Below are 11,266 nucleotides of genomic sequence, written 5' to 3'. Positions count from 1 at the left end.
AATGGTCTGGAGAAGAGAGGAGGGGATAGGGTCAAGCGGGCAGGTTGTTGGGCGGCCGGCCGTCACAAGACGCGAGATTTCATCTGGAGAGAGAGGGGAGAAAGAGGTCAAAGCACAGGGTTGGGCAGTGTGAGCAGAACCAGCGGTGTCGTTTGACTTAGCAAACGAGGATCGGATGTCGTCGACCTTCTTTTCAAAATGGTTGACGAAGTCGTCTGCAGAGAGGGAGGAGGGGGGGGGGGAGGGGGAGGAGGATTCAGGAGGGAGGAGAAGGTGGCAAAGAGCTTCCTAGGGTTAGAGGCAGATGCTTGGAATTTAGAGTGGTAGAAAGTGGCTTTAGCAGCAGAGACAGAAGAGGAAAATGTAGAGAGGAGGGAGTGAAAGGATGCCAGGTCCGCAGGGAGGCGAGTTTTCCTCCATTTCCGCTCGGCTGCCCGGAGCCCTGTTCTGTGAGCTCGCAATGAGTCGTCGAGCCACGGAGCGGGAGGGGAGGACCGAGCCGGCCTGGAGGATAGGGGACATAGAGAGTCAAAGGATGCAGAAAGGGAGGAGAGGAGGGTTGAGGAGGCAGAATCAGGAGATAGGTTGGAGAAGGTTTGGGCAGAGGGAAGAGATGATAGGATGGAAGAGGAGAGAGTAGCGGGGGAGAGAGAGCGGAGGTTGGGACGGCGCGATACCATCCGAGTAGGGGCAGTGTGGGAAGTGTTGGATGAGAGCGAGAGGGAAAAGGATACAAGGTAGTGGTCGGAGACTTGGAGGGGAGTTGCAATGAGGTTAGTGGAAGAACAGCATCTAGTAAAGATGAGGTCAAGCATATTGCCTGCCTTGTGAGTAGGGGGGGAAGGAGAGAGGGTGAGGTCAAAAGAGGAGAGGAGTGGAAAGAAGGAGGCAGAGAGGAATGAGTCAAAGGTAGACATGGGGAGGTTAAAGTCACCCAGAACTGTGAGAGGTGAGCCGTCCTCAGGAAAGGAGCTTATCAAGGCATCAAGCTCATTGATGAACTCTCCAAGGGAACCTGGAGGGCGATAAATGATAAGGATGTTAAGCTTGAAAGGGCTGGTAACTGTGACAGCATGGAATTCAAAGGAGGCGATAGACAGATGGGTAAGGGGAGAAAGAGAGAATGACCACTTGGGAGAGATGAGGATCCCGGTGCCACCACCCCGCTGACCAGAAGGTCTCGGGGTGTGCGAGAACACGTGGGCAGACGAAGAGAGAGCAGTAGGAGTAGCAGTGTTATCTGTGGTGAGCCATGTTTCCGTCAGTGCCAGGAAGTCGAGGGACTGGAGGGACGCATAGGCTGAGATGAGCTCTGCCTTGTTGGCCGCAGATCGGCAGTTCCAGAGGCTACCGGAGACCTGGAACTCCACGTGGGTCGTGCGGGCTGGGACCACCAGGTTAGGGTGGGCGCGGCCACGCGGTGTGAAGCGTTTGTATGGTCTGTGCAGAGAGGAGAGAACAGGGATAGACAGACACATGGTTGACAGGCTACAGAAGAGGCTACGCTAATGCAAAGGAGATTAGAATGACAAGTGGGCTACACGTCTCGAATGTTCAGAAAGTTAAGCTTACGTTGCAAAAAAATAAAAATAAAATACAAGATCTTATTGACTAAAATGATATAGTACTGCTGGCTGGTGAAGTAGCCTGGCTAGCAGTGGCTACGTTGTTGAAGGTGAAGCTGGCTAGGTAACCTCGACAATTTCACTAAAGTTCTCTAAACTACACAATTATCATGGATACAAGGACAGCAAAGACAACTAGCTAACACTACGCTAATCAAGTCGTTCCGTTGTAATGTAAGTTTCTACAGTGCTGCTATTCGGTAGAAGTTGGCTAGCTAGCAGTGTTGGCTAGGTAGGAGGACGGCAGCGCGGCAGGCGAAAAATAGCTGGCTAGCTAACCGATAATTACTCAAAGCTACACAATTATCTTAGATAAAAAGATAGCAAAGAAAACTATGTAGCTAGCTAACACTACACAAGTCAAGTCGTTCCGTTGTAATGCAATCGTTTCTACAGTGCTGCTAATCGGTGGCTAGCTGGCTAGCTAGCAGGGTTGACTACGTTACGTTACGTTAGGGCGAGAATACCTGGCTAGCGAACCTCAGCGAACCTTGATAACTACACAATTATCACCGATACAAAGACGGCTATGTAGCCAGCTAAGTAGCTAGCTAAGATCGAACAAATACAAATCAAAGATAGCAAAGACAACTGTGTAGTCAGCCAACACTACACTGATCAAGTCGTTCCGTTGTAATGCACTCGTTTCTACAATGCTGCTATTCGGTGGCAAGCTGGCTAGCTAGCAGTGTTGGCTACGTTGCGTTACGTTAGGGCGAAAATAGCTGGCTGGCGAACCTCAATAACTACACAATTATGTTTGATGCAAAGACGGCTATGTAGCTAGCTAAGATCAAACAAATCAAACCGTTGTACTGTAGTGAAAATGAAAATCAGACCGTTGTACTATAATGAAATGTAATGAAAAGTTTATACTACTATTCGGTAGACGGTGGACGTTTGCTAGCTGCTGGGCAGATAGCAGTGTGGACTACGATAGACGACGGAATACGATAATTACGCAATTATCTTTTATACACAGACGGCTAAGTAGCTAGCTAAGAAGAAATTGCTAAGGTTAGACAAATTAAACCGTTGTACTATAATGAAATGTAATGAAATGTAATGAAAATGAAATGAAAAGTTATACTACCTGCAGAGCGAATGCAAATGCGACCGCTCGCTCCAAACCGGATGTAACACTTCCACAAATATAGATATAATTAGTCACTAACCAAGAAACAACTTCATCAGATGACAGTCTTATAACAAGTTATACAATAAATGTATGTTTTGTTCGAAAATGTGCATATTTGAGGTATAAATCATAGTTTTACATTGCAGCTACCATCAAAAATATCACCAAAGCACCCATAATAATTACAGAGAGCAACGTGAATTACCTAAATACTCATCATAAAGCATTTATGAAAAATACATGGTGTACAGCAAATGAAAGATAAACATCTTCTGAATCCAGCCAATATTTCCGATGTTTTAAGTGTTTTACAGCGAAAACACAATATAGCATTATATTAGCTTACCACAATAGCCAAACACACAACCGCATTTATTCACCGCATAGATAGCATTCGCAAAAACCAGCAAAAGATATAAAATGAATCACTAACCTTGACCAACTTCATCAGATGACAGTCTTATAACATCAGGTTATACAATACTCTTATGTTTTGTTCGAAAATGTGCATATTTAGAGCTGCAGACCGTGGTTATACATTGTGAATATGTAGCATCGATTCACCAGAATGTCCGGAGCTATTTTGGACACTCACCTAATCTGACCAAAGAACTCATCATAAACTTTACATAAAAATACTTGTATGGCAAATGAAAGATACACTGGTTCTTAATGCAACCGCCGTGTTAGATTTTTTTATATAACTTTACCATAACAAACAGCTTGCGTTATTGCGAGACAGCGCCCGCCAAAACGGCAGAGAATAGAAATAACATTTTCCACAGAAATACGAAATAACATCATAAATTGTTCTTACTTTTGTTGAGCTTCCATCAGAATCTTGTACAAGGAGTCCTAGGTCGAGGATAAATCGTTGTTTGGTTTTAGAATGTCCTTTTCTCCTGTCGAATTCGTACCACAATGCTAGCCAATGTTGATGACGTTCCCAGTTTCTCTCGACGCAAAGAAAGGAAAACTCCAAAAGTCCCAATAAACGTTGAATAAACTGATGAAACTCGGTTGAAAAAACCTACTTGATGTTTTTCTAATATGTATCAAATAAAAACAGAGCCGGAGATATCCGCCGTGTATACCGAACGCTTTTCAGAAGCCAATGTCGACGTACTTCGCGCGCTAGAGAAGACAAAGAAATTCCAGACCTGTCACTCCAAAAGCTCTTGTTCGGCCTCAGATCAAGCTAGACACCCCCTTCCACCTTCCACTGCCTGTTGACATCTAGTGGAAGGCGTATGAAGTGCATGCATATCGATAAATATAAGGCAATTGAATAGGCAGGCCCTGGAACAGAGCATAGTTTTCAGATTTTTCACTTCCTGTATGGAAGTTTGCTGCAAAATGAGTTCTGTTTTACTCACAGATATAATTCAAACAGTTTTAGAAACTTGAGAGTGTTTTCTATCCAATAGTAATACTAATATGCATATTGTACGATCTAGAATAGAGTACGAGGCAGTTTAATTTGGGCACGATTTTTTCCAAAGTGAAAACAGCGCCCCCCTATTGACAAGAATTAATGCCCTCCCTGGTACCACACCACACAACCAACATGATACATATTATAGAGGAAAAGTTCAGCTCTTGGTTTCCTGCGTTAATATAGACTGGGCATATCAAGTGTCAGCTTCCATTTAGGTATTTACTGTGAATGAAAAGGGGACCTCAGAAATAGTCATTATTGTTGGAGCTGAAAGAAAACACGGCAGGCATGAGACAGTATTGAGATTTTATAAAATGCTTTTGCTTTCACTGACTGTCGTCACTGTTATGAGTGTTAGGAGAGTTGCCAAGCTGAGACTACTGTTGGACTAACCAGTAGGACAGGCAGCAGGGCATCACAAACAGCTGAAATGACAACTGGACACTGGTATCGACAGTGGGCACAGAGAACCCAAATGCCGTTTGATACTTTGGTCGTCATGGACGTGAGCTGATCCTCCTGGTCTACAGTACATGTGTATGATTTCGACTAACCCTAACCCCCATGTCTACCTATATAGGGTTACTGTACAATTAAGATATACGGTAGGGGGCTCAGCAGGAGTCTGCAGTGATGCTGTGTCTGTACTAGCCAATTACCCCCATCAGATAGCAGGGAGTGAATGGCTACTCTTCATCTCTCTCTCTCATTTGGCATTAATACCCCATACCCTGTCCAGCACTAATGCTAAAGGTTGAGTTTTCTAACAGTACAAAGCTTGTAGATGAATAATCAATACACCAGAGTGTCTGGCAGCGAGCCTCAGTTATTTGTCATCACCGTCTTCGATGATGCTTGTAATGAGAAATGATTTGATTCATTATTTGTCTTTTTGATCTATAATTATCTGTTGTAACTTAGTACTGATGTTCCTATTTAGCTGCCAGTATCAAATGTCTGCCAGTGTTGAATGTTATGGTTAAAGTTTAACGGCAGGCTGGGCCGAGGTCACACTGATAATGGGTCGTGCCACAAAATGAGTGCCCTTTGCGTCCCGTTGATATTTTAAGTAGACATCGCGCACTAATACTTCATTTTAAAAAGCCTATTATTTTCAATGAACTGCCATATAATATGGACCACACGAATAATTCAATAAATCAGATTTGTATATGAATAAAAACTTGCTAAAGTGCCCACCCTCTGTGACTTCTTGGACGATTACAACCCACTTAACCCCAAATGTTCACCATCAAAGTCCTAATTATATTTCATAATTTTTTTCATGTGATTAGTGATTCATTTATATTCTGTATGTCCCTCATTTCAAGGTCATTGTGTTATGTGAAGTAAACTATCGACTTAATATGGGTAAACTATTCCTTTTAAAATATTTGTTTCAAAAGAAACATTGAAAATCTAACAGTGAAATCATAGTGTGAAGGAAGGTGGGCTGGTTCTACTATTTTCTGGTGTTTCGCGGTGGAAAACTGAGCGGAAGCCGTCAGCCCTGTTATCCATAGACAGACAGGCTAGAAACGCAAAAAGAAATTACGCCTGCATTCAATTGCCATCCCTGTTGCCCACAAGCTTCCTGATTTAAGATTAAATCATTAACCCTGTTACGCACAACCCCTTCTACGGTCATCCCTCTTACTTTATATGGCACTTAGTATAATCTTTTTTTTAACCTCAAAATGGGAAAACTTCTTTTTTTTTGTACATGTAAAATCAACAAAAACCACAAAGTTACACATCTCAAAAGCCACCGAATTGGTTGAAGGACCTTAATGTATCTGTGACACTGTTCCATTCTGTAGCAGCGGAGGTTGTGACTTCATACAAACCTCTCAGGCTGGTGTTTACAGAACATTCTGTGCTGTGTGGTTAATATAGAAGGGACTTCTCAGAGAAGGTCCATTAGACATTCTCTCTGCTTTTGTTCTGGAGATGTCTCGCTGTTGAAACTTGTAATAAACCGGATAGATTTTTCATTGATATTATCAACGATCCTTTTTGTTCACCTGAAAATCCCCTTGCTCTTCACATGTTTAGTACACAAACAGGCCGTATCTAGACTTGACAGTTCATGCAGCTTTTGTATTCTGATCATGAAGTTCTGATCATGGAGTTCCTAACACGTAATGCTTCTACACCTACGTTTGCCTCTAACTCCCAAAACGCACATTTTCTGGAGACTTGTGAGCAGAGGGCTGATGACGCCGCCCAATTGTATGTGCTTTCGGTAGCCTGATTGTGTCCAAACTAAGAAATCTGCTCACAATGCCTCCCTGGCTGTGTCTACACTTGACACTTACATGCGACTTCTATCAGAATACGAAGATCGCATTGAAAAGACAGGTCTAGATGCACAAAAGTCGCATTGCGGTCGGATTGTGTTTCAATGCAACCTGTCTTTCAATGCGATCTTTGTATTATGATAGCAGGAGTAACATGTAAGTGTCATGAGTAGACACAGCCAGGGATACATTGTGAACGTGGTTTACAATCAGCGATTTCCCTTTACAGAATGCTAGCACAAATGAGGGTTTAGTCAGGAATAGCCGTGGACCAAAAGAGAAAAGCTAACTTTTTGGAAGACGAGATCACGGCGATGGTAGAGGAGATTGAAGACAGGCAACACGTATTATTCGGTGGACTAAATAGTGGGTTGACAAACAAAGCCAAACAGGTAGCTTGGGAGTGTGTCGCCGCTGCAGTGAACGAGGTGGGGCAGCAAGACAGAACTGTGTCTGATGTGAAAAAGAAATGGTCTGACCTTAAACTGCAAGGGAAAATATAATAGCCATACATAACCTCAGCATTAAGGCAACAGCAGGGGGGCCTGGCACGCCGGAGCTCTCCCTAATGGACCAGCACATACACTAGCACATGCTCCAACGGCGACAGTGAACGTTTAAAAAAAGGTGAGTTTATTCTATTTTTCATGTGGTTTAATCCCAACTTTTACATTGTTTAGCAGTAACATTGGAAACGGTGAAGTTGGCGCGAAACCCCCAGGGCTGCATCACCGGATCACGGTAAGAAATTAAGAGGATGTGAAACTTGGTTGTCAGTAACTTAATATACAAGACATGCGCTGATGTATTTTATTCACATAGAAACGAGGAAGCTTTGTTGCAGCCCGTGCGCTGGGTGAGTGTGCCCCCTCCACCCAGGGAGGGTTCCCAAATCAGCAGGTGCCAGGAGTGAGGAGCAAGGTTTGGCCACAGGTGTCGAGGGTCCACCCACGCCTGCATCCACACGTTGACCGCCTCAGTCCTGCATCCACACGTTGACCGCCTCAGTCCTGCATCCACACGTTGACCGCCTCAGTCCTGCATCCACACGTTGACCGCCTCAGTCCTGCATCCACACGTTGACCGCCTCAGTCCTGCATCCACACGTTGACCGCCTCAGTCCTGCATCCACACGTTGACCGCCTCAGTCCTGCATCCCCATGTTGACCGCCTCAGTCCTGCATCCACATGTTGACCGCCTCAGTCCTGCATCCACATGTTGACCGCCTCAGTCCTGCATCCACACGTTGACCGCCTCAGTCCTGCATTCACACGTTGACCGCCTCAGTCCTGCATCCACATGTTGACCGCCTCAGTCCTGCATCCACATGTTGACCGCCTCAGTCCTGCATCCACATGTTGACCGCCTCAGTCCTGCATCCACATGTTGACCGCCTCAGTCCTGCATCCACATGTTGACCGCCTCAGTCCTGCATCCACATGTTGACCGCCTCAGTCCTGCATCCACACGTTGACCGCCTCAGTCCTGCATTCACACGTTGACCGCCTCAGTCCTGCATCCACACGTTGACCGCCTCAGTCCTGCAAACCCAGAACGAGTTGAACACATTGGATGGGCAGATTGTGACTGAACTCGGAAGAATATGTGAATAAAAAACCTTTGTATATTGTCTGGCATTCTGTTTCTTACCACCAATCTCAGCATGAGCTGCCGCCTCCTCCTCACTGCATCAGCCGGGGCAGGTGCTCCATTTGGTGGTGGGTTAGGAGGCTCTTGGGGGTCCATTCTAATCTCTGCATCCATTTCAATACCATGCCTCAGGGCTATGTTGTGGAGCATACCACATGCCAGTATTATGCGTGTCACCTTTGATTGGGGAGGAAAACCATTCATTCTTAAAACAGGCCAACATTTTATATTTAGGTTTGAAATTGCACACCCCAATGTTCTTGTCAAACAAACTTACACTACTAATGGGCACTACAGTTACTGAGATGTCCCCTTAATCTGTTCGCATTTTGTTGCAATGCTAGTGGAAACTAAAGGAATGAGCTGATTCCATTCTTTTACAACAGGATTGCTACAAAATGAACAAGCTTCAAGGGGACATCTCAGGAACCATAGGGCCAAATTAAAAACTGCTCTCAGCTTTTTGGCCAGAACCTTTGGGTGTGCAATTTCAATAAAATGCTAAATATAAAATGTTGGTATATGTTGCTTTAAGTTGACCATTTTAAAACTAAATTTAAGTTTTGTATTTTTATTTTTATTAAATGAAGTTACCTTCTCTGGCTTGTAGAGGAGCTTTCCACCTGATGCAGCAAGGCAACGCCTACTGCCCTTCAGCAGTCCGATGGTGCCCTCCACCACCGACCTTGTTCTGCCATGCGCCAAATTATAGCACATTTCCTCTGTTGTTCGGGGTTCTGCAGAGGGAGTGAGAAGCCACGCTTTCAGTTGATAGCCCCGGTCACCTAATAGGGTAAAACCGTTGTTACATTATATTTGCACGGTTAATAGGCTATTATACAGTGAAAAAAACTCTGAGAAGCCAACCAGCGCCACTCTCACCAGCTTCTAGACGCAGGCCTACTCTGCTGTGGCGCAGAATGAATGAGTCCTGCGTAGACCCTGGCCACTTCGAGCATAACTGCATATGGGCATCGCAGATGATCTGAACATTCAATGAATGGAAATTCTTCCTGTTAACATATACATGTTCAGCTACAGACGGTGCGTGTAAGGCAATATGTAATGCTGTCATGGGAAATTAAACAAGCGAACAAACTCGGCTTTGACGCGCCTGTAAATGGGAAATGAACGTATCTCGTGGACAATGCGTGTAGGCAGGATGCGGCTGAATGATGGCTGTGATATACCCGACCTGTCACTCATTTCCCTCTGGAGTGTCCCAGTAGAGAGGAATCCCAAAGTGGACAGTACTTGGACAGATACGCTGTAATCATGCCATACCCGTGTCTTCCTTTCCAGATTAGGGGCTAAATCCAAGCACAAATCTAACAGAACATTGCTTGGGAGACAATAGCGATTTATAAGCCATGGATCGTCATGTGCAAAAAAAGTAATTCCGGTCTCGGGAAACTCTCTCCCTTCTAAAACTCTCCCCCTTCTATAATGCAAGAATAGCCATGGTTACTTTTTTCTAATTTGACACACTATTTATAGAACATCGCATCCTGTTTTTAATTCAAAACACTTTGCTTCTGGCAATTAATTCCTCACACCTTTTAATTGATCATTCCTAACAAATTGTTCGTAAAGCTAATGCAAAGTTCCCACATGCTTGGACTCAGATGCGTCCCAAACTGCAATACCCCTACATAACCAGCAGGAAAATCACTTACGTCGGGACTTTGCGTAGAGATAAGATCATTTCCACGTCAAAGTAAGGTTTTATAAATAACTACTTATGTGGTTTTCTGCGTAAGTCAAACTTAAGATCAGAATTGACCGTAAGTCTGTTTTATAAATGAGGCCCTAGGTCACTATCCCAATATCCCATCCCATTATGCTTGTGGTAATGGTAGCCTCCCCAAAACGTTTTAAACAAACAAAATCAAATAGACTGTTGTGGATAGTACTTAAAACTGACATCCTAATCAAAGACCCCTGTTCCCAATGAGCTTTAATCTTTCTCAACAAAATCCAATGGTTTACACTTTTCAATGAGCTACAATCAATAGGACTAGGTGTAATCAAATAAAATGGCCACATAATCAATGATCCAACTCCTTGTGACTGACTTGGCAACCATACAGGAAGTACTATTTGAGGAACAAGAAAAAGGGTAAGTAGAATCAGCGTTAAGTTCTTGATCTGCAGCGAAGGAAAGTGATGACAGGACAAGTGCAGGTTCCTCGGGGGACCAAGTAGATCACAGACACTTTCTTCTTTGGTGGATTAGCTACGCATCCTCCCAGGCCGCCCTGGGGGAGCCAGACCGATTAGGTATCAACACAGCTCCTCTCAGCCCTTCTCCACTGGCTTACCGGTAGATAGACTATACACCCTTTGTCTCATGTGTCCATGAGTGAGTTTTAATAAACAGTGTGAACAAGTGAGCAGCCTACAGCTGTTATTTTACTGAATGTACTTGCATATCTACATATGTATTAGTTTGTCAGTGTGTGAAAGGATCTATACCTCCTTGTCAGTGGTGTAAAGTACCACTTAAGTTGTTTTTTGGGGCATCTGTACTTTACTATTTATATTTTTTACAACTTTTACTATTACTTCACTACATTCCTAAAGAAAATAATGCACTTTTTTTACTCCATACATTTTCCCTCACACCCAAAAATACTTGCTATATTTTGAATGCTTAGCAGGACAAGAAAATGGCCCAATTCAGACATTTACTGCCTCTGATCTGAAGGACTCATTAAACACAAATGCTTAATTTGTAAATGATCTCTGACTGTTGTAGTGTGCCCCTGGCTATTCGTAAATTTGAAAAAGAAAGACAATTGTGCTGCCTGGTTTGCTTAATATAAGCACTATGAAATTATTCTTTACTTTTACTACATTGTAGAATAATAGTGAAGACATCACAACTATGAAATAACACATATGGAATAATGTAGTAACCAAAAAAAGTGTTAAACAAATCAAAATATATCTTATATTTGAGATTCTTCAAATAGCCACACTTTTCCTTGATGACAGCTTTGCACACTCTTGGCATTCTCTCAACCAGCTTCACCTGGAATGCTTTTCCAATAGTCTTGAAGGAGTTCCCACATATACTGAGCACTTATTGGCTGCTTTTCCTTCACTCTGCGG

General features: G+C 43.7%; 1 protein-coding gene across 1 annotated transcript; it reads right to left on the bottom strand.

The window, feature by feature from the left end:
- Positions 1-7,159: 7,159 nt before the first annotated feature.
- LOC129820383 (putative nuclease HARBI1) lies at positions 7,160-11,036 on the bottom strand. The gene is made up of 4 exons (XM_055877452.1): positions 9,035-11,036; positions 8,747-8,937; positions 8,153-8,329; positions 7,160-8,043 (listed from the first exon to the last, which is right to left on the bottom strand). The coding sequence occupies exons 1-4, from the start codon at positions 9,225-9,227 to the stop codon at positions 8,038-8,040; spliced, it is 567 nt and encodes a 188-aa protein (XP_055733427.1). The 5' UTR covers positions 9,228-11,036; the 3' UTR covers positions 7,160-8,037.
- Between the last annotated feature and the right edge of the window lie 230 nt (positions 11,037-11,266).

The sequence above is a fragment of the Salvelinus fontinalis genome, chromosome 22 (genome assembly GCF_029448725.1).
Source record: "Salvelinus fontinalis isolate EN_2023a chromosome 22, ASM2944872v1, whole genome shotgun sequence".
Lineage (NCBI taxonomy): Eukaryota > Metazoa > Chordata > Actinopteri > Salmoniformes > Salmonidae > Salvelinus > Salvelinus fontinalis.
This window is presented reverse-complemented; position numbering and strand designations above follow the sequence as displayed.